The 21,728-nt window shown below is 47.5% G+C and overlaps 1 protein-coding gene across 1 annotated transcript; it reads right to left on the minus strand.

Annotated features, from left to right (window-relative positions):
- Nucleotides 1-1,442: 1,442 nt before the first annotated feature.
- Nucleotides 1,443-21,615, minus strand: LOC134602142 (NADH-cytochrome b5 reductase 3). Its single transcript, XM_063446701.1, has 9 exons — nt 21,513-21,615; nt 9,351-9,482; nt 9,161-9,233; nt 7,473-7,579; nt 6,721-6,850; nt 6,475-6,558; nt 6,297-6,382; nt 4,809-4,905; nt 1,443-4,178 (listed from the first exon to the last, which is right to left on the minus strand). Exons 1-9 carry the CDS (start codon nt 21,531-21,533, stop codon nt 4,006-4,008), a joined length of 903 nt encoding a protein of 300 aa, XP_063302771.1. The 5' UTR covers nt 21,534-21,615; the 3' UTR covers nt 1,443-4,005.
- Nucleotides 21,616-21,728: the final 113 nt, after the last annotated feature.

Here is a 21,728-nt window from a genome sequence, read left to right on the forward strand (position 1 = left end):
ATCAGCATTATGTAGAGATTTAAAAGACACAACCAGAATTTTAAATTGAGCCTTATATCTTACAGGAAGCCAATGTAGGGACTGACAGAAGGGTGAGGCATGGGAGGTGCGGGCAGACAGGAAGATAAGCCTCGCCGCCGCATTCATTATGGACTGTAACGGCGCTAGTTGGGAGCACGTAAGACCACTGAGAAGCGGATTACAGTAGTCAAGGCGACAAAGGACAATGGAATGGACCAACACCTTAGTCGCATCTGGTGTTAAGTAGGGGCGGATGCGCGCAATGTTTTTGAGATGGAAATTACAGGATTTGGCGATAGATTGAACATGAGGCGTGAGGGAGAGGTCGGAGTCAAAGAGAACCCCTAGGCAGCGAGCCTAGCACTCAGTCATTACAGCCACAAGTGGGCTGTCCCATCCTAGTTTACATCAAACCATTCCTAAAATTAAATCAGGGGCAGCGGCAGGACCCGCTAGGCACAGTTACCACTTTGGCAACCTATTTGAGATTGTTATTTAGAGCTCTCCTTCAAATTCTAGGAGTTTTTGTAATTGCTTTTTGTGCTGTGACCTGGCACGCTTTGTCAAATCATTTTGTTCCAGTCAGACCGCGCATTGTTTGACAGACGCAGAGAATATCAGATCTGAATTGTTTTCCTGGAACAATGGGATACGCTGGCATTTATTTTACAGTAGGGGAGACTAGAGGTGTACTACAACATCGGCCAAAACCACTGAATCGTGGGAAATGTCAGCTCTCTGTAACACGTTTTATAATTTCATAGTCAGTTCATCACAAATCACAGTTTCATGAATTCCTGGTTCTGGGAATAACCGTGCAAGACAGGAATGCCCTCAGTTGGGATGCAGTGGTTTCAATAAGGAGTTAGGGGAATTAATAATTATTATTTTTTTTAAATGAGTCAGACTTTCGTGGAACCTTTAGATGCCAAAACGAATTTCTTACCCAATGTATCCATGCTACATGTCAACTTAAAGTCAATTTCAAGAAACAAATGAATACAAATAGATATTTTAATTATGGAAAGTAAAAAGTGAATCTTGATTGTTTTACCCCTTTCACTCTTAAAATAGTGTATATGTTTACGTTTGTCTGAAAAGCAATAAATAGATAAATTGCCTATTATACATATTTATATTTACTGGCCAGCTACGCATCGCAGGTTTCAAATAAATGTTTTGCCAATTATTTCCAAACAAAGTGCTCGGCCGTAAAGAGACACCTCTACCAGGAAACAATTTACCATTTAAGAATCAAGAAGGATTTCCCCGTTTGTGGCATAATGGGAATTGGCTAAACCGCAGCTTTTTACCTTCTTTTGGATCTTCCTTGGACACCGATGTGTGGATCAACCTAGGACTAGGTGATGGATAATTTGGTTAATTTGAATTTAGTTTTTTTTTCTACAAATAATCACAGAACACGGAGTGAAAGCGAATGCACCTTTAATATTGATATTGAAAAGGTTCTTTGGTAAAGGTTACACTATTTAGTTATAGGTTGTCTCTGATACATTATCGAGAAGGAAGATACAAAAAGGCACTTCACCAGGACTATAAACAGGAGACGTTATAGCAATGAATGTATGATTTGCAAATCAGCAAACCGAGACCAGAATAGCAGGCGCTCCCCCCATCTGATGACAGCATGCAATGCCACGGGTCTAATAGTAACAGTAAGACTGCACCCTAACCTGTAAACAGGAGTATTAACAGTCAGTTGTCACCGATTTAACGGTTACAGGCTTGTTCTGCACAGGAATCTGACAGGACAGCTTTCCACATATTGGACTGTGTGTTCGCGATGGGAAGGAGGTATTCAATAAACTGACAGATTTACCAAATATAGGGCAAATTATCAAGGGGGACGAAAATCCTAAACTGCATGTCAAATCTCAGTTAGATTATCTGCTATTTGGACCTATTCATTAAACAGTATGTTTGGAGACTTTGCGGCCAACTAGACAAGATGCAGACAAGATTGATTCCCCCCACTCCTCTATTTTGATCGAAAATTTGAAAGTCTGTTCCAAACGTACAACAAAAAAAAAAAAATCTCCATTTAATGAATGGTGTCATGTTTTCAGGGTTTTGAAATGAGATTCTGGGATACACCGCGGTTTGGTAAGATACAGGTGTCGCGCTAGTTTAAACTAAAATCACCCATCACTTGGGCTCTGGGGATGATTGGCACGGCTGTTACACATCTCTGCTATGGCGGGAATTGGTCTACCTTATGGAAAATCCAAATATGGATGTCCGGCGGCAAAGCCAACAAATGAAGCTAGATTCCCATGAACACAGCACAATCCCCTGCACACCATGTTAGTGTTAAATAAACACACAGATATTAACAGGTTAATAGAACACATAATTTTACAATTCAGAGTTAGAAGTTATTCTGAAAATATAAATCCTGCCTGGTGTCAAAATTCTTGGTACAGTTCTAGATGAAATATAAAAAAATAATCTTAAATTTTTTCATTCAGAATACTGTGCTTAACGTCTGCACCTCAGTAACAATTAGACACGTTTCATGAGGACGTTATGTTACGTCACCAGAACGGATGGGAGATTCCATTAAATACTTTAATAGCAAAAAGGTTACATATACTGGTTCTGCTGACCCTTCCTGATAAAGGTGTTCTAGCTGTGAATAATCTTAAACAATACCTCAGCTGCTGCAAAATTATAAGCATTAGGATAAAAGCATTCCAAGCTCATAATGTGCGATCTGTGTGAACAGTGCTCAGCCAATCAGATCAGCTATGCACTGTATCATCAAAATGAAACCTACTACACCCGCTGTAGCACATTTTACATACCTACAAACAATGAAAGGAATACGGGACACGAATAGTCACAAACGTGCAGCACAGCCCACATGTAGGTTACGTGGCAGGCCAATCGCAAAGCAGACAAACCGATAATTAGCACTGCTTACAGACACGCAAACACAATTTCAGAAATGCTTATATTTGAAAGATTATAACACTTTACAATTCTTTAAAAAGGCAAAGAATTAACATTTAAAAAGGAGCCACGTTTTAGTGCAAACAAGGAAACATTCTAAATGCTCCAAAGGCAAGACTTGCGAGTGCGACGAAAAAAACACAAGATTTATAGTGACTACGAGTCAGAGGGCGTGTTTACGTGGAAAGTGCAATAAATTCTATAATAAAAATAAAGGCCTGATCGAGGGAAGGTGTGTCAGCCTTGTGACTGGTCTTATCGAAGAACTAGCAAATCGGCACAAAAGTTAAAGCTGTGAATGATATAGAAAGGTGCTGCGTGTCAGTATATTTCATGCAGTGAATTAATCAAGTGTGGCAGGGGCATGGCTAATTTCTGTGAGATCCCGTCCCCCATGGCCCCCAAACTCCTGCTCTCACTTATACAAGGGACAAATCAATTCATTTCCACTTTCTGCAGCAATTCCACAGGAAACTTCTAAAAGTGCAGCAATCAGAAGGAACCTTCCATTGGTTTCCATGGTGACTGCTCCACTTTTAAAAAGACGCTGCTACTGGACCAGTATTTACACTGGACCCTGTAACTGCCTCTTACAGCCTCCCAGCCACGCCGTGTGCGGGGTTTATCACTTCCTGATCACAAACGAGGAGCAATACTTTCAAGATTACGAGAGAGACTTGCAAGTGCAAATTTACAAAGAACCACAGACAACTGCAACCAGAACAGAGTACATAAAAAACAAACAAAAGAAAAACCTTTCAGTTTCGCGGTTATATTATTAATCGCATTCAGTACATGGATGTCCTTTCGCTGGTCACAGATTGCTGGAGAAAAAGCCAAACAATTTATAAACTGAATGTCGATATTTTGTGATACAGCCCATCGCGGGCACAGATTAATAAAACCCACTTAGTGATTAACAAGGCATTTCTCAAACTCCTTGCAGGAAACGTTTCCATTCGATCCCAGTTACTGCGTCCATCTCCCACTCCTGACCGGCCAGGGACATTTCTAATAGGCAAACCTCTGGTCCTGGGGGTAGCCCAGCTTGTCCAGACTCGGGTTAATAGCGTACTGGATCATTGGTGGTGGACCACACATTAAGATGAGAACATCATCACTGGGGGCAGGAATGAACGCTTTAATCATGTCTTCATTGACAAAGCCCTGGCTGTAATCCCAGTCTGGAAAGAGAGATACAGGTATTAGATCACAGTAATGGCTGAAACTAACCAGAGAATTACAAACTAAGCTAGATCATGGGCCTACAGAACCTCCTGCAACCATAATAGCAGCAAAGGCAAACCTGGGCCCTGCATAAAGAAAGAGCTCCGTGCACTATGGAAATCATGAGGTCAGGAATGGAAAGTACTCTTTATGTAAAAAAATAAATAAAACACCCACCATATCATTGGATGTGTTAAAAATAAAACTGCAGAGCCATAGAGTGTAAGCTCACCTGCCAACATCAAGGCAAAGCACTCAGAGGACACAAACTGGCACAGGGCTAATTTTGTTTGTACATTGTGGCTGAATACTCTAACCCATGAGGACACTCTAGGAGTGATGGGAGTTTGATCAGTATGCAAGTTGCGTGTTTCGTATGAAAACATTGGACACAATTTGTAGCAGATTTAGTTTTTGGATGCTCAGAGACTAGAGACACAAATACACAACAGGGGGTTAAACACGGTCAACTGGGGATTCGTGGGAACAGACAGATGGTTACACTAAGGGTTGGGTGTGGGTATTTATTGGTGGTGGTTTTACAGCAGTCCCCAATTCAGGAAATGACTGCAAGGTGCGAGTCTTACCCTCCGGCGCTCTGTCCAGTGTGTACCACAGCTTAAACCTGGGGTGATTCACTCGGATCTCTTCCAGTTCGTCTCGGAGCAGGATGTCTTTCTCGGTCTGGAAAAGGCAAAGGATTGTGAGCCTCAGCCCAAGCAGGGGGTGACTATAGTACTACCAATACAGCAGTTCTGGTGTCTGTAGCCTGTGGGTTTTCAATTGAAAAACTTTTAATTGCTGCCTAGTAACGTCTTTATGAGCAGACATGGCCACAATGAAGGGGAGATATACAAAAATAAGAGAGGAGTTCCTATTGTGCTGCATGCACCTCCCTCTGCAGCTCAGCGCAGGGTATACAATACACAAAATAAGAACAAATGAGGGCAGTGCTACAGATTGCAGGTGTGCACACAAAGTGCTACAATAAGGCTTATTTGAAGACAACAGACAGAATTGCAAGTGTTTCGGAAGGACATGCATTGAGAAAGGGGAGAACCCAAAACGTTTGCAATTCTGTCTGTTGTCTTTTAGATAAAGCTTTTGATAGCACTTTGTGTGAACAACTGCAGCTTGTAGCGCTGCCCTAGTTTTTATCTTATTTTGTTTCTAGGCGCAGTCAGACAACCACCAGATGTGCTTCCTGTTTCGGTGCTGCTCAATGTACAGCACCTACATTCAGCGTGTCCATGCTCTGCATTGAGATGCTGAACGCTCCCAATAGAGATGCATGGAGTCAATACATCTCTATGGGGAGTTGCTGATTTTTGCGGCCTTTTGCCGCGCATGACCAATAGCACCAGCGCAACAAAGGAGAGAAGGGGAGCAAGACATCTTAACTCCATAGAGAGGGACAGGTTTGTATTCCCAATACTAGAATGTTCCTTTAACTAGCATAAAAAACAGGATTTACTTATATTTAAAATGTAAATACAAAAGGCAAAATTAAAAAATAAAATAAAATAAAAATAGCCAAATCGAGCATTTTTCCCTGATCAGCTGTATCTTTATGTTCCCTAAATTTTACCATTTGGATTTAAATTCACAAAATTTCAAAGTTTAGGGAATACGGCCTACAGTGCACATTGCGAGACCCTCTGCGGAAACAAACAACGTCACGTTTCAGGGTATTCGCTTATTACAGTGCAATATTAACCGCAAAGTCTCTGTGATGAGACTCATACTTAATGAGGGTTGTGACAAAGCTACGATACTGTGAGTGTCTCCGCCAGGTATCCCTTTCCCTCCGGAGCAGACCAGCTACAGTGATTATAGCTCAATCCCCAAGGAAAGATTTATTTTCCTGATCTAATCATCGCAGGAGATTTCGATTATTGAAGCTACCTTCCAGAAGCTATTTCTGATTTTATTGAAATGTTCGAGTATTTTAGTTATTTTAATCAGACATGCCTAGTGTGAGCAAAGTAATGTGCAAGGACAAACAAGTCATTTCCTGCATGCGCTGTGCGTAGAACGTCCTGGCAGATAATTGGTTAATAACCACACTCACATACCTGGTTAGCAAACAGCAGGTAGCAGGTGGTTTTGTCATCTTTGTCCTTGGTTATGGCACGGACGAGTTGCAGCATTGGGGTTATTCCTGGGGAAGAATGAAAAGAAGAAAGAAAAAAAAATTACCAAATTTAGACACCTTGTGGTTGACGGGGGATCCAAAAGCTCCTAAGTACTTACCGGTTCCACCAGCAATCAGACCCAGGTGCTTCACGTTCTTTTTGACTGAGGCAGACTTTTTATCAGGGCGGATTTCAAATGTTCCTAAAGAAATAAAATAAAATGTAATTCTCTTCCAAGTGTTCAGAATCCTGGCCTGCGTGAAAAAAAGACACCCGGCGAGCCCCGGGCCTGCGCGAAACGCACAGAGAGACCCGGCGAAATGCAGTCTGTCTGATAAACTGTAGAATTAAACAAATATTTTACCTTTTCCTTTGTAAACCAGCAGACCACTTGGGCCCCGGAAATCAATAGTTTCATTTATTTTAAGACCTTCCAGATACTGAGACATCTTCCCTCCCTCGGGAAACTTCGGATGGATTCCTTTAAAGTAGATCTGAAAGAAACGTCATCTTAAAGCTGGGAATGTTGCACTTCAATGCCTACAATCCGAGTCACCACGAGTAGGGTCACTCCTTATTTACAAATGACTTGTATCAAGTGCAGAGCAACCCGTCACCAACCCAGGGAGATTAACTGCAGCACGAGTCAGGGTGGTGTCAAATTATGGCTTATTTTCCATCTAAAATACAATATAATTTGGGACACAGTTTAAAGGGCTTTTTGGATCACATAGATTAAGAATGATATGAAAAATTCTACAAAATACCTAGAAATATAAAAACACAACTAAACATCTAATCTGTAGATAGCTGTGTAACTAACCCAGATTTAGAGTTAATTTCCTATATACAAAACTAGGCTGACACCCACCGGTATTGAATGGGCGTATGTATATATACCCACCGTTATTGGGGTGCTCTAAGCGGGTGTTACAGGTCTATAAACCCATTGGTATTGGGGTGCTCTGAGGTGATGCTGTAGGTCTATGAACAAACTGGTATTGAAGTAGGGCTTAATGTAGGTCCATAAGCCATGGGAATGATTAAATGCTCATAATTTCAATAAAAGTCAGGTGGCTCCAAGTAATAATTAATGCAGGCTGTCGATTATCTCACCTTCACAACAAGGTCTACGTAGCCTTTATCATCATCACTGGATACTGGTGTGTAGGGTCTAACCACCAGATTGCCGTCGATCCTGGCCGACAGATAGATGTGCTGCCCTGAAATCATGATGAAAGAAGGGATTGATAATTTATTTATTTTTTATTTATTATTGCCATTTATATAGCGCCAACAGATTCTGTAGCGCTTTACAATATTATGAGAGGGGATTTAACTATAAATAGGACAATTACAAATAAACTTACAGGAACAATAGGTTGAAGAGGACCCAGCTCAATCGAGCTTACAGTCTATAGGAGGTGGGGTGTAAAACATAAATAATAAGGGTCTTTGTAACGAGCGCAGAGAGTCAGGGACAGAAAATCACGTAATATTGATTAAAATAAAAGGTTTCCTAAACCTTGAATTGCGCACATTGAAAGGGTTACTCCTAGCATCCATGATCTGAAGTGGTCATGGTGCCTGAAGTCTGTATGTGCAATTTCCATTGATCCAGCTCGTGGATCAGTAAATAACGTTTTTATATGTTATACTTAACCTGAAAGAGGATTCCCTGTCTGAGAGTATCCACACACTCCCATAACACTCAGCCAGCGGCAATGCTATACGTGGATCACTGCACTCCATTTTTATGATGCAGGAGTTCTGAAATTCTAGTTAGTATTTTTGTCAACAATGGGTACATTCAGACCAGCATGTGTCACATTGCTCCCCAGACTGTTATTATTGGTTTATTGCTTGGAAAATGTCAGAAGCCAACACTGCGCCTCATAAACAAGTAAAAAACAACAGTCAATCCCGTACATATCAGTGCCGCCTTGATTTAAAGGGACACTCCAGGCACCCAGACCACTTCTGCTCATTGGAGTGGTCTGGGTGCCAACTCCCACTACCCTTAACCCTGCAAGTGTAATTATTGCAGTTTTTCATAAACTGCAATATTTACATTGCAGGGTTAACTCCACCTCTAGTGGCTGTCTATTAGACAGCCACTAGAGGTCACTTCCTGGGTTCTAGCACAGGTTTCCTGTGCTAGAGCGTCGCTGGACGTCCTCACGCTGTGTGAGGACCTCCAGCGTCGCTCAAAACCCCATAGGAAAGCATTGAAATGATTTTTCAATGCTTTCCTATGGGGAGACGTAATGCGCATGCGCGGCATTTCCGCGCATGCGCATTAGGTCTCCTCGGCCGGTGAGCGAGATTAGTCTCGCCCACCGGCCGACGTAATCATTAGGAGGAGCGTCGCGGAGGGGGAGACAGCGGCGAGGGACATCGCCGCTGTCCCAGGTAAGTGACTGAAGGGGTTTTCACCCCTTCAGTAACCGGGGATTGGTGGGTGGGAGGGAGAGGGACCCTCCAGTGCCAGAAAAACAGATCGTTTTTCTGGCACTGGAGTTTCCCTTTAATTAGAGTAGTGCCAACTCTGCTTTAATTATTTAAAGGGACCCTGAGGTACCTACGTGTGAAGCGCTGCGTGTTTTCATAATGCCGGCAGCATTGCCTCTTCTCACCCATCACAAACTGCACAGGTAATTCATGTTTTTTTGTGGGCCCTTTCATTTGAACTGCAACACCCATAAAGCCCGCTATGCAAATTCCAGTCTAATGAGTCCCCTTAAAGGCTCCCATTGATCATCATATGCCATCTATATTGTAGAAGATAAGCCGACATCACTTACCGATCGGAAGACCCAGGATATGCTCAGGAGAAGGCAAAGCAAAGCGGAATCTTCTAGTGTCATGGCTGATTTCCTGGAACAGATTTTTAGATAATGAAATACCTGAAGACTTAAATATCGCACACGCACAAAAAAAATGCAATTTACAAACGCATTTATTGGATTTCAGTAAATAGAGTGGGAAGTTTACCTCTTTGCTAATAAGTCGTAGGGGGTATTTGATGTCCGCACTCTCCAAGGTGATGGCAGGGGCACGCTTGCCAAAAATTCTCAGGAAAATGCCATAAATTATCGCGAATGGGAAACTTGCGATTCTTCCGAGCTGGAATTAAAATAAAATATCAGTTAAATCCCATTCTCTGCAAGTCTACGTATCTGGAGAGAACATTTCCAAACCAGTTATTGCAATGAACAGCTCTGATTTCTGGCAAAACTATTAGACAACCTTCACAGTCGCGAACCTCAGTCTGCAAATTGATGCAAGAGCGTCGAGGGCCAGACGGGCAGCCGCACTGTAAACTCACATTCCAACTGGTTTCAAAACTGTAAAATCCATGGAATGTCAAGGGTATGCAGGGGTTGGGGAATGCCATACTGTGCAAAAATGTAACCAGCACAAAAGACCTCTCTGACATGCATGCTGGCCGACCCACGCCGCTGATCAGTGAAGCTGGTTTGGAAATGGAACCAAGAGGCGCAGAGAACAAAAACTAGACCCACAATAATATATAGACAAAATCGTCAACATCCTACAATATGGGGATAAATACGACCAGACTGAATATACTCCTCAAAGGATAGCCAGCGTTCGCTAGTCATGTAAAATGAAAGAGAGACCGAGTGTAAACAGATACTACATTACTTACAAACAATAAATAATCAAATAAACAAAAAATTCACAAACAGAATTGTGGCCAATAGACAAAGACGGAGCCAGAGGTGCTTTATTTAAACAACATCTTGGTATACATTATGAATCAAGATAATAGATTATTAACCAGCGATTAACCCTGAAGGTATAGGGTTATTAATCTAAAGACCCACCCTGCCATGCGAAAAGCCCCCCTCCTCCACCCCACACAAACTAAAAATGTGTATTACACAACGCCTAGCCATTCTGTGCCGAGGGGAAGTGGTGGGTTAGAGATTATATGTAAAAGTCTAATAATGAAATTATTTATGTACGGCAGAGCAGGGGCTGGACACACACACACACACACGTCCGCTCTCTCATCCCCCTCCCCCATTTGACAAAATATTCAGATTTCAATAGAAATTGGCACTTTTCTAAATTAACCTTGTTACACTCCCCTGATTGTCAGACAAGTTGTCCTGTTACTTTGTGGTTTATTTAGCTCAGTGGAGCTACACTCAAGAGGCAGCAATTGCACAGAGCACCAGCCTTGCAAAAGACTTCTCATTGAGCAGTATTTGAAAGTCTGTGATTGGACAGCAAAAGAAAGCCTGGGCGGGGTTAGAAGGGGAGGGCTTGCAAGGCTGCACACAAGAGATCTGGAGCTTTTACAAGTGGAAAATGTTGATTTATATGCAATCAAGTTTTCAATGGGGGCGTTTCTAGTAAACAGTGATTAATTTATATTTGTATTCGAGCACTGAAGGGTCCCCTTTAACCTGAGATTGTAGGGACGCCTCAAAATCCATTTAACCTGTGAATCTTCTAAAACTAAAGCTTGTGGGTAGAGCCGAAGGGTTTGAGGTGCTGGAGGGTGTGAGTGGGTACAGTTTAAGGAAATTATCAAAAATTTCTTCTAATTAAGTCCTGTAACCTTTATTCGCTCTCCTGAAGCCAGGACAGAAATAGAAACAAGATTTATGTGTGAGATCATTAGAACACAAGCCATGCCTATTCATACACACACACACACACACACACACACACACACACACACACAGAGGGGCTGATTGGCTCACACTGATCGTGACTGGCTTAAAAAACAAAAACAAAACACGGAATAGATTAAAACAGGGCTTAGAATTTCCCAGGCCTTTAAAAAAAAAAAAAAAAAAACACACATTACTTGCCCCCAGTTGCTGGGCTCCAGTTTATTCCTGCAACCAGCGGCGCATCCATCCAGTGTGGCGGTAACCTGACATTTCTTTCCTTTTTCTTGGAAATCTCAGTAAAAAAAAATAAAAAATAAAAAAGTGGAGCATTCAGGGCAATACACCGGCCGCACAGTGAGGGCTCCATTCAGGGCAATACACCGGCCGCACAGCCAGGGCTCCATTCAGGGCAATACACCGGCCGCACAGCGAGGGTTCCATTCAGGGCAATACACCGGCCGCACAGCCAGGGCTCCATTCAGGGCAATACACCGGCCGCACAGCGAGGGTTCCATTCAGGGCAATACACCGGCCGCACAGCCAGGGCTCCATTCAGGGCAATACACCGGCCGCACAGCCAAGGTTCCATTCAGGGCTATACACCGGCCGCACAGCGAGGGCTCCATTCAGGGCAATACACCGGCCGCACAGCCAGGGCTCCATTCAGGGCTATACACCGGCCGCACAGCCAAGGTTCCATTCAGGGCAATACACCGGCCGCACAGCCAGGGCTCCATTCAGGGCAATACACCGGCCGCACAGCGAGGGTTCCATTCAGGGCAATACACCGGCCGCACAGTGAGGGCTCCATTCAGGGCAATACACCGGCCGCACAGCCAGGGCTCCATTCAGGGCAATACACCGGCCGCACAGCGAGGGTTCCATTCAGGGCAATACACCGTCCGCACAGCCAGGGCTCCATTCAGGGCAATACACCGGCCGCACAGCGAGGGTTCCATTCAGGGCAATACACCGGCCGCACAGCCAGGGCTCCATTCAGGGCAATACACCGGCCGCACAGCCAAGGTTCCATTCAGGGCTATACACCGGCCGCACAGCGAGGGCTCCATTCAGGGCAATACACCGGCCGCACAGCCAGGGCTCCATTCAGGGCTATACACCGGCCGCACAGCCAAGGTTCCATTCAGGGCAATACACCGGGCGCACAGCCAGGGCTCCATTCAGGGCAATACACCGGCCGCACAGCGAGGGTTCCATTCAGGGCAATACACCGGCCGCACAGCCAGGGCTCCATTCAGGGCAATACACCGGCCGCACAGCGAGGGTTCCATTCAGGGCAATACACCGGCCGCACAGCCAGGGCTCCATTCAGGGCTATACACCGGCCGCACAGCCAAGGTTCCATTCAGGGCTATACACCGGCCGCACAGCGAGGGCTCCATTCAGGGCAATACACCGGCCGCACAGCCAGGGCTCCATTCAGGGCTATACACCGGCCGCACAGCCAAGGTTCCATTCAGGGCAATACACCGGCCGCACAGCCAGGGCTCCATTCAGGGCAATACACCGGCCGCACAGCGAGGGTTCCATTCAGGGCAATACACCGGCCGCACAGCCAGGGCTCCATTCAGGGCAATACACCGGCCGCACAGCGAGGGTTCCATTCAGGGCAATACACCGGCCGCACAGCCAGGGCTCCATTCAGGGCTATACACCGGCCGCACAGCCAGGGCTCCATTCAGGGCTATACACCGGCCGCACAGCCAAGGTTCCATTCAGGGCAATACACCGGCCGCACAGCCAGGGCTCCATTCAGGGCAATACACCGCCCGCACAGCCAGGGCTCCATTCAGAGCAATACACCGGCCGCACAGCGAGGGTTCCATTCAGGGCTATACACCGGCCGCACAGCGAGGGTTCCATTCAGGGCTATACACCGGCCGCACAGCGAGGGTTCCATTCAGGGCAATACACCGGCCGCACAGCGAGGGTTCCATTCAGGGCAATACACCGGCCGCACAGCGAGGGTTCCATTCAGGGCAATACACCGGCCGCACAGCGAGGGCTCCATTCAGGGCTATACACCGGCCGCACAGCGAGGGTTCCATTCAGGGCAATACACCGGCCGCACAGCGAGGGTTCCAATTAGGGCAATACACCGGCCGCACAGCGAGGGTTCCATTCAGGGCAATACACCGGCCGCACAGCCAAGGTTCCATTCAGGGCTATACACCGGCCGCACAGCGAGGGTTCCATTCAGGGCAATACACCGGCCGCACAGCGAGGGTTCCATTCAGGGCAATACACCGGCCGCACAGCGAGGGCTCCATTCAAGGCAATACACCGGCCGCAAAGCCAAGGTTCCATTCAGAGCAATACACCGGCCGCACAGCGAGGGCTCCATTCAGGGCTATACACTGGCCGCACAGCCAGGGCTCCATTCAGAGCAATACACCGTCCGCACAGCGAGGGCTCCATTCAGAGCAATACACCGGCCGCACAGCGAGGGCTCCATTCAGAGCAATACACCGGCCGCACAGCGAGGGCTCCATTCAGAGCAATACACCGGCCGCACAGCGAGGGCTCCATTCAGGGCTATACACCGGCCGCACAGCGAGGGTTCCATTCAGAGCAATACACCGGCCGCACAGCGAGGGTTCCATTCAGGGCTATACACCGGCCGCACAGCGAGGGTTCCATTCAGGACAATACACTGGCCGCACAGCCAGAGCTCCATTCAGGACAATACACTGGCCGCACAGCCAGGGCTCCATTCAGGACAATACAGCGGCCGCACAGCCAGGGCTCCATTCAGGACAATACAGCGGCCGCACAGCCAAGGTTCCATTCAGGGCAATACAGCGGCCGCACAGCCAGAGCTCCATTCAGGGCAATACACCGGCCGCACAGCCAGGGCTCCATTCAGAGCAATACACCGGCCGCACAGCGAGGGCTCCATTCAGAGCAATACACCGGCCGCACAGCGAGGGCTCCATTCAGAGCAATACACCGGCCGCACAGCGAGGGCTCCATTCAGAGCAATACACCGGCCGCACAGCGAGGGTTCCATTCAGAGCAATACACCGGCCGCACAGCGAGGGTTCCATTCAGAGCAATACACCGGCCGCACAGCGAGGGCTCCATTCAGAGCAATACACCGGCCGCACAGCGAGGGCTCCATTCAGAGCAATACACCGGCCGCACAGCGAGGGTTCCATTCAGAGCAATACACCGGCCGCACAGCGAGGGCTCCATTCAGGGCAATACACCGGCCGCACAGCCAAGGTTCCATTCAGGGCAATACACCGGCCGCACAGCCAGAGCTCCATTCAGGGCAATACACCGGCCGCACAGCCAGGGCTCCATTCAGGGCAATACACTGGCCGCACAGCCAGGGCTCCATTCAGGGCAATACACTGGCCGCACAGCCAGGGCTCCATTCAGGGCAATACACCGGCCGCACAGCCAAGGTTCAGTGTGTCGTGTTTTCTTCAGCTGGTGGGTCAGAATTGGTGAACGATCTGTCTAAACACAAACATAATCTAACAAATATATGGGAAGCCAGCTGAACCTGTGACAAAATAAAACACAGCCGTGTAATACAATAAATTAAACATTGTATGCTCTTGATAAAGTAAAAACTCACAAGATAGAGGTTTTAGGGGCGTGGCCTGACTGTGAAGCTGTACAGTCGCACATGCTATGGGCTCCTTGGCCTGGGCCTGAATACTGGCTGAAACCAGGGGCAATCTGTGCAATCCTGAACCCTAATCTACCACAAATTGCTCTGCAGAAGCTGGCGACCTGGGGGATACCCCACACGCCTAGAATACCTGCCGGAATGACCGACCTGAGGCCTGGGGCCTGCACCAAGCAGGGCAGGGGAGAGACGGCCGCTCTCCCGGCCCGCAAACGCATGCAGCACCCGCAAGGCGCCCCCCCCCCCTTCGGACCGGTGGGGGTTTTCCCGGTCCAAACAGCCTTGACCAGCGTACCTCTGTGGACCTCCCACGCAGAAACCAGCCCCAACCACGCACCATGCCTGCAGGTAGCACGCCACACAAAAATGGCGGACGTGCAGCCTGGTGGAGGAGAAAGGCCAGCGGAATGCAGCCCCAGCACAAGCGACTCACTCACCATCCGCCTGAACGACCTGTTCACAGCCTTCTGGGCACGAATTATGGCCCGGCAAGTGATAGAGCAGCGGAAGCAGGAGAGCAGGAGCATGGGGGGGCCAACGTGACAGCGCCGACCGGCGAGGGACTGGGCCACCCTCGGGCAAAGCCTTAGTAAAGCAGCCTACAAAACGTGATGCTAGCCCATCTGGGCCGGCGGACATTAAAGGAACAACCCCAGTGCATCAACCACACAGGCGGAGACCGGCCCGCCGAAGGCGACGCAACACCAACACCAAGGCCTCCAGAGCTGTCCCGATAGGGAAGGATCCGGACCCTAGAGGTACCCGAGTCCGTGGACACAGGATGCCGGCCGTGCTACCGTCCCGGAGCTGGAGGGCGCAACCAGACAACTCCCGGCGGACCGAATACCAACGGGAACCCCCAATGCCGCAGACACGGTTCCCACCCCAAGGAAAGGGGTGACTACACAGCAAGCAGGCGGCCAGCCCCATGCTCATTACTGACCGCTGCCCGGCCACCTACAGCCACTAACTCTGCAGGACATAATCTCTCTTCCATGAATGTTGGTGACTATATCTATGCTAACTCCCTCCCTCCCAACCCCCCACATACATAAGCTATCAGGCTTACCACCACATCAACTGAGCTGCAGCTTATACCAGCTCTACATACAACCCTTGCCTGATCCCTCAGTAAAAGCGAGCAAACGCACTCACGTAATACCCACGGAGGTTCACTACTCATAATCATTATCATTTAAACCTACACACACGCATGTTTCCTAATCCTGTGATTTAATTTCTTCTCTATGTGACATAATGGAAGTTTAAGCCTGTTCCTGAACCACTGATATACAACGTTTTCCACGTCACCGTCTCATCAGTACACCTGATTACCTTTCAGCTTGCCTATAATATAAAATTGTGCATGCCATTCACATGACCCGCATGTAAAGCGAAGTAAAGCCTGAGGACTGCTTTCGGGGCACCTCAAGCCTGTTTGTATCAGTTATATGCACTGCAAAAAAAGAATATATATAAAAAGATAGAGGTTTTAAAATCATCCAGGGTACCTCCACCGAAATTACGAGGGGCCAAAAACTCCCCTCAACACTCCTTTAAGCGAGTAGTATGTGATAGGAGGAGAGACAGGAACTCCTTTGGGATGGAGGGTAGAAAATTACTTTATTTAACACCTAGTTCCACGCCTTGTTGTTTTTTCCCCCTTTTTAGGTTCATGTCTTTGTTAAAGCGCTACAATAAATAAAATACAATTTTTTTTTATTGAATTGAAGAATTTAACTTGTCAGGGACTTTAATGTTTGCACCGTTGTAAGCGTTATACAGACACTCACTTACCGACCAGGTTCCGTTCTTACGACCTGGTTGTAAAACGAATTGGTCGATAAGAGAGAATGCGCAAGAGAGCAGGTCTACGTAGTGCTCCAATGTGGGGAATCCCTTGAATCCCACCCTATAGAGATGGCCGTAAAACAGGTAGTTCGTAAAGTGAGGACCACCTGTAATCGTACATTTATTCCACCAGCCAGGAAGGGAACTCAGCAATATTTCAACCCCTTGGGGACTTTGCAAAAGACTAGATCACAATGGTAACATATTTATAAAGAGTGATCTTGTTACAAACGGGATGGATAATGATCTGACACATTAACATATGGAAACAAAGCATGTGATAGAACGTGGAAGGGCTTAAAGGGACAAGCTACGTTCATTACAAAAGGTTACACAGGGAGAGGTTCCTTGTAACTGCAATCAATAGGTTTGGTTCGACACACATATGCTAGGGGGCAATAACCATGCCAACCTCTACCTACACTGTGCCACGGGTGGACATGGTCTGCAGGTTCAAGCAAACACTATGCATGGTTCAATGAGAGTCAATAAATGGCACGTAACACGTCATAAACTACTGCTGGAGTTGCATAAAGTAATGTTAGAGGTTTGTGGGATAAAATCTGAGAGCTCACATTGAGGTGGACAATTCTTCCAAATCAGTTATCTGGCCTAAATGTGTCAGTGTAAATGCCGCGCACATACAGAGATTGGGTAAATTAATAAATAACAGAATTTGGAGGGGGGGAAAAAAAAACCAAAACCCAAACAACAACATTTAGAGTCGAGTAATGGAAGACCGTCCAAAGCACGCGCCCACTCATCACGCACCATTCTAACCAACACCAAATCCTTAAACATGCCACGCTGGAACTGGTCCATTCTAAATGTATCACAATTGTAATAATAATAATAATAATAATAATAATAATAATAATTGGCATAGGCTGTTTCAGCATGTACTGCAAATCGCTAGGCTGTGCAAAATCAGCTGGGACCTCCACGACACCAGGAAGTGACTTGACCAATCTTGGTTTGGTACTTAGATTTTATTAGTAAAATAAGGTATTCTAGGACTTGTATTGACTTTTTACTGTGGAATGTGAACAACTGCAACTCCTAGAGTCTAAATCAATGCATTATAGCAGATCTGTCACTTTTCTGGGTCATTGCATATTTTTCAAAGACTCCTGAAAGTGATCCGATGTCGGACTATTTACCTGAGGCTGGCCATGCAGCTGCAATCGTGGTCCTATGGTGCCCCTCAGCAACTGGCGCTTTGATTGCCAGCAAGAAGGAAAGATAGTCCAGGTTGTCAGCGGTGGGCATATGGAACAGAACGAAAACCCCACACAACCAACAAGCAGAAGTGGGCTGGTGTTCGCTTTGCGGAGTGCCCCTTTAATAGCACACAGCCCAATCATTATTTTCTATGGTGCCAAAGAAAATTCTCAACTTCACACCCTACCCAACCTCCCACAAGCTCCTTCCGATTGCAAGCTCATGGGGGCCTTCTCATTTCACTCTTTGTATAACACTGCAACAATGCTGGGGCTGGTGTCTTTATTCCTTTTGTATTGGAATGTCAAATCTGTTTAAACCCCCCCCCCCCCCCCCCCCCAAAAAAAATAAAATAAAAACACGCACACGCGGCAGAAGCGCAGTGCATGGCAGAGGTGGGATATATAGCGCAGTGCGTCTGGAAGGGATTTGTAGTGCGGAGGAGGGATACACAGCGCAGTGCATGGCAGAGGTGGGGATATACAGCAGCGCAGTGCAAGGCAGAGGAGGGGTATACAGCAACGCAGTGCATGGCAGAGGAGGGGTATACAGCAACGCAGTGCATGGCAGAGGAGGGGTATACAGCGCAGTGCGCCGGGATGGGATTTGCAGTGCGCCGGGATGGGATATACAGCGCAGTGCATGGCAGAGGAGGGGTATACAGCAGCGCAGTGCATGGCAGAGGAGGGGTATACAGCGCAGTGCACCGTGAAGGGATTTGCAGTGCGCCGGGAAGGGATATGCATCGCAGTGCATGGCAGAGGTGGGATATATAGCGCAGTGCATTGGGAAGGGATTTGCAGTGCGGAGGAGGGATACACAGCACAGTGCATGGCAGAGGAGGGGTATACAGCGCAGTGCGCCGGGAAGGGATTTGCAGTGCGCCGGGAATACAGCGCAGTGCATGGCAGAGGAGGGATATGCAGCGCAGTGCGCCGGGAAGGGATTTGCAGTGCGGAGGAGGGATACACAGCGCATTGCATGGCAGAGGAGGGATATGCAGTGCAGCTGTTTACAGTGTTCTAGCGAAGATTTGACAGGACTTTCACGATGACTCAGCTGCGCTTCCAATGCTTTCCCCATTAGTCACCGTGAAATAGTTTCCGAACACACAGTATTCACATTGTCCATCACAGAATATCGTATCCTGTAGCCTTCTGACATCTAGTGTTAAATCTAACCAGAACTGCAAAATCACACGACTTCATTGATTGAAACAAAAAACTAAACAAATTGCTGGATTCCAGCAAAGATAAATAAATAAAAGTTGTGACTACAGCAAAGCAGGAACATTTTTTCAAAATCAAATACTCCTGAATTGCCTGTTGTGATGTCAGAGCGTTGGGTTATTAACAGAAATATTCAACAAAAATGACAGTTACTTTAATACGCTAAATGTCAATAATTAATAAAATAAAAAATTAAAATATATATGTTAAAATAGTTAATATATGCAGATCCATTCACAGTTTGGAGAGGGCGAGCATGTTTTCTGATCAATAACCATTTTTATTAAATTGATCAGTTAGTCTGCCAACGCACATTTTATGGTAATCCATCGCCGTTCCTGCTAAATAATAAATGGGCAGAATGGAAGGATTCTGAGAACACGCAGTGCGCAGAGCGGCTTTTATGGACCGGTTATAAGAACATGTCCTCCTGATCTCCTTCCAAATAACCTTCTGTGTTCAAGCCATCATTTCAGGGGAGATGAGCTGCAAGGACGCAACTTCCGTTATAAAAACATTCTGTAAAGTCATACGACGACCTCGGAAATCTTGCTAAAGCTGCAAAGAGCAGACTGAATCTGAATTGGCCAAATGTCAGATTTGTTTTTTTTTCCTATGGTAGGTGAAAATGTAAAATGTTAAAAATGAGAAATATTTGGTTTAACGAACACACTTGCTATAGTGAAACACTTTCAGTTTAAGGCCGGGTTAAACATGTCACAGAACTAAATTAAACCTCCAACATGCTGACAGGGGCACAATGCCAGCAGTTGGCGTTACTTCGGGCAATAATTCGAGGATGCTCAATGCATGCAGGCAGGAGCATGTATCAGTATGGTGGCATCACTGTACGGTGGAAGCAATGCTGCGGCAATCATTGGGCAATATGAAGATTTAGTACCCACAGCAGACAATGCCAGCTCCTCCAACGACTAATCATTAACATGGCATCTACGTATTGTACAGAGACTGACCCCCAAACATTAACTCACACACACCAAGACCTCTCTGCATCAGCTAAGTGTAAGCTCTGCAGGTTAGACCAAGCTGATATTTTCTAAACAAATCCAACACATCTTTCAGTTCTGCACATATAAATGGAAATGAGGCGTTTTCCCAGCAAACAGTGTAACAGACCTGGTGCCAGACTAACTGCGGGCTCCTGGTACACAGGGCACATAGAAGGCACAATGCCATTGGTTCCAGGTTTGAAGCAGGCATGCAATCGTGATGCCAGGTTACCTATACACATGCCAGCCTTGCGAGACAGTGTGTCATAGTTAGAGGAGTGCCAGCAATGCCAGGGTGCCAAGAGCTTTCCTCTACCAAAAAAGTGATTTTTAAGATTAACGTGACTCACAAAGAAAACAAGGGAGGTGCCAGGTTACCTGGGTAGCTCTAATCCACTATTCTAGTGATGGCACGGTGGGGGCCACAGAGTGGGAGTGGCATGGTGGGGTTATAGTGTGGGAGAAGGCATAGTGGGGAGCACAGGGTGATACCTGGCTAGTAGGATGGTATATTGGGGGCACAGGGAGGGGGGGCGGTATATTGGGGTAAGGGGGGCGGTATATTGGGGTACAGGGTGGGAGGGGCGGTATATTGGGGTACAGGGTGGGAGGGGCGGTATATTGGGGTACAGGGTGGGAGGGGCGGTATATTGGGGTACAGGGAGGGGGCGGTATATTGGGGTACAGGGTGGGAGGGGCGGTATATTGGGGTACAGGGAGAGGCGGTATATTGAGGTACAGGGAGGGGGCGGTATATTGGGGTACAGGGAGAGGGGGCGGTATATTGGGGTACATGGAGGGGGCGGTATATTGGGGTACAGGGTGGAGGGGGGCGGTATATTGGGGTACAGGGAGGAGGGGGCGGTATATCAGGGTACATGGAGGGGGCGGTATATTGGGGTACAGGGAGGAGGGGGGCGGTATGGAGGGGGGCGGTATATTGGGGTACAGGGAGGAGGGGGCGGTATATCAGGGTACATGGAGGGGGCGGTATATTGGGGTACAGGGAGGAGGGGGGCGGTATATTGGGGTACAGGGAGGGGGGGCAGTGTTTTGGGGTACAGGGAGGAGGGGGCGGTATATTGGGGTACAGGGAGGAGGGGGGCGGTATATTGGCGTACAGGGAGGGGGGCGGTATATTGGGGTACAGGGAGGGGGGGCAGTGTTTTGGGGTACAGGGAGGGGGGGCGGTATATTGGGGTACATGGAGGGGGGCGGTTTTTTGGGGTACAGAGAGGAGGGGGGTGGTTTATTGGGGTACAGGGAGGGGGGCAGTGTTTTGGGGTACAGGGAGGATGGGGGCGGTATATTGGGGTACAGGGAGGAGGGGGGCGGTATATTGGGGTACAGGGAGGAGGGGGGCGGTATATTGGGGTACAGGGAGGAGGGGGGCGGTATATTGGGGTACAGGGAGGGGGGGCGGTATATTGGGGTACAGGGAGGGGGGGGGGCGGTATATTGGGGTGTGAGGCACAGGTTGGGGTGGGTGGCTGGGTGACGCCCAGTCGGTCTGTCCCTCCCCGGTGCCCGCTTACCGTGCTGAGCTGGGCCCCCATTCTGCCGGTGACAGGAGCGGAATCTGAGCAAGGACACAGCGAGTTACTAAAGCTTCCGAGACAGCACGCAGCCCCACTGACAAGTCCCGCCCCCTGCGCCCGCTGATTAGCCCAGAGACATGTCAATCATCCTGGCGTACCGACACCCACCTCCCAACGCTCGCTGATTTGTCAATAGAGCTGTCAATCATACTT

This window comes from Pelobates fuscus, chromosome 3 (assembly GCF_036172605.1).
Source record: "Pelobates fuscus isolate aPelFus1 chromosome 3, aPelFus1.pri, whole genome shotgun sequence".
In the NCBI taxonomy this organism is placed as follows: Eukaryota; Metazoa; Chordata; class Amphibia; order Anura; family Pelobatidae; genus Pelobates; species Pelobates fuscus.

Excerpts from the sequence above, each read along its gene's own strand:
- LOC134602142 (XM_063446701.1), bottom strand. The coding sequence starts at position 21,533 with ATGGGGGCCCAGCTCAGCACG. Across the intron at positions 6,851-7,472 it reads ACGTAGACCTTGTTGTGAAG|ATCTACTTTAAAGGAATCCA; the intron begins GTGAGATAATCG and ends CGTTTCTTTCAG. Across the intron at positions 6,559-6,720 it reads GCTGGTTTACAAAGGAAAAG|GAACATTTGAAATCCGCCCT; the intron begins GTAAAATATTTG and ends TTATTTCTTTAG.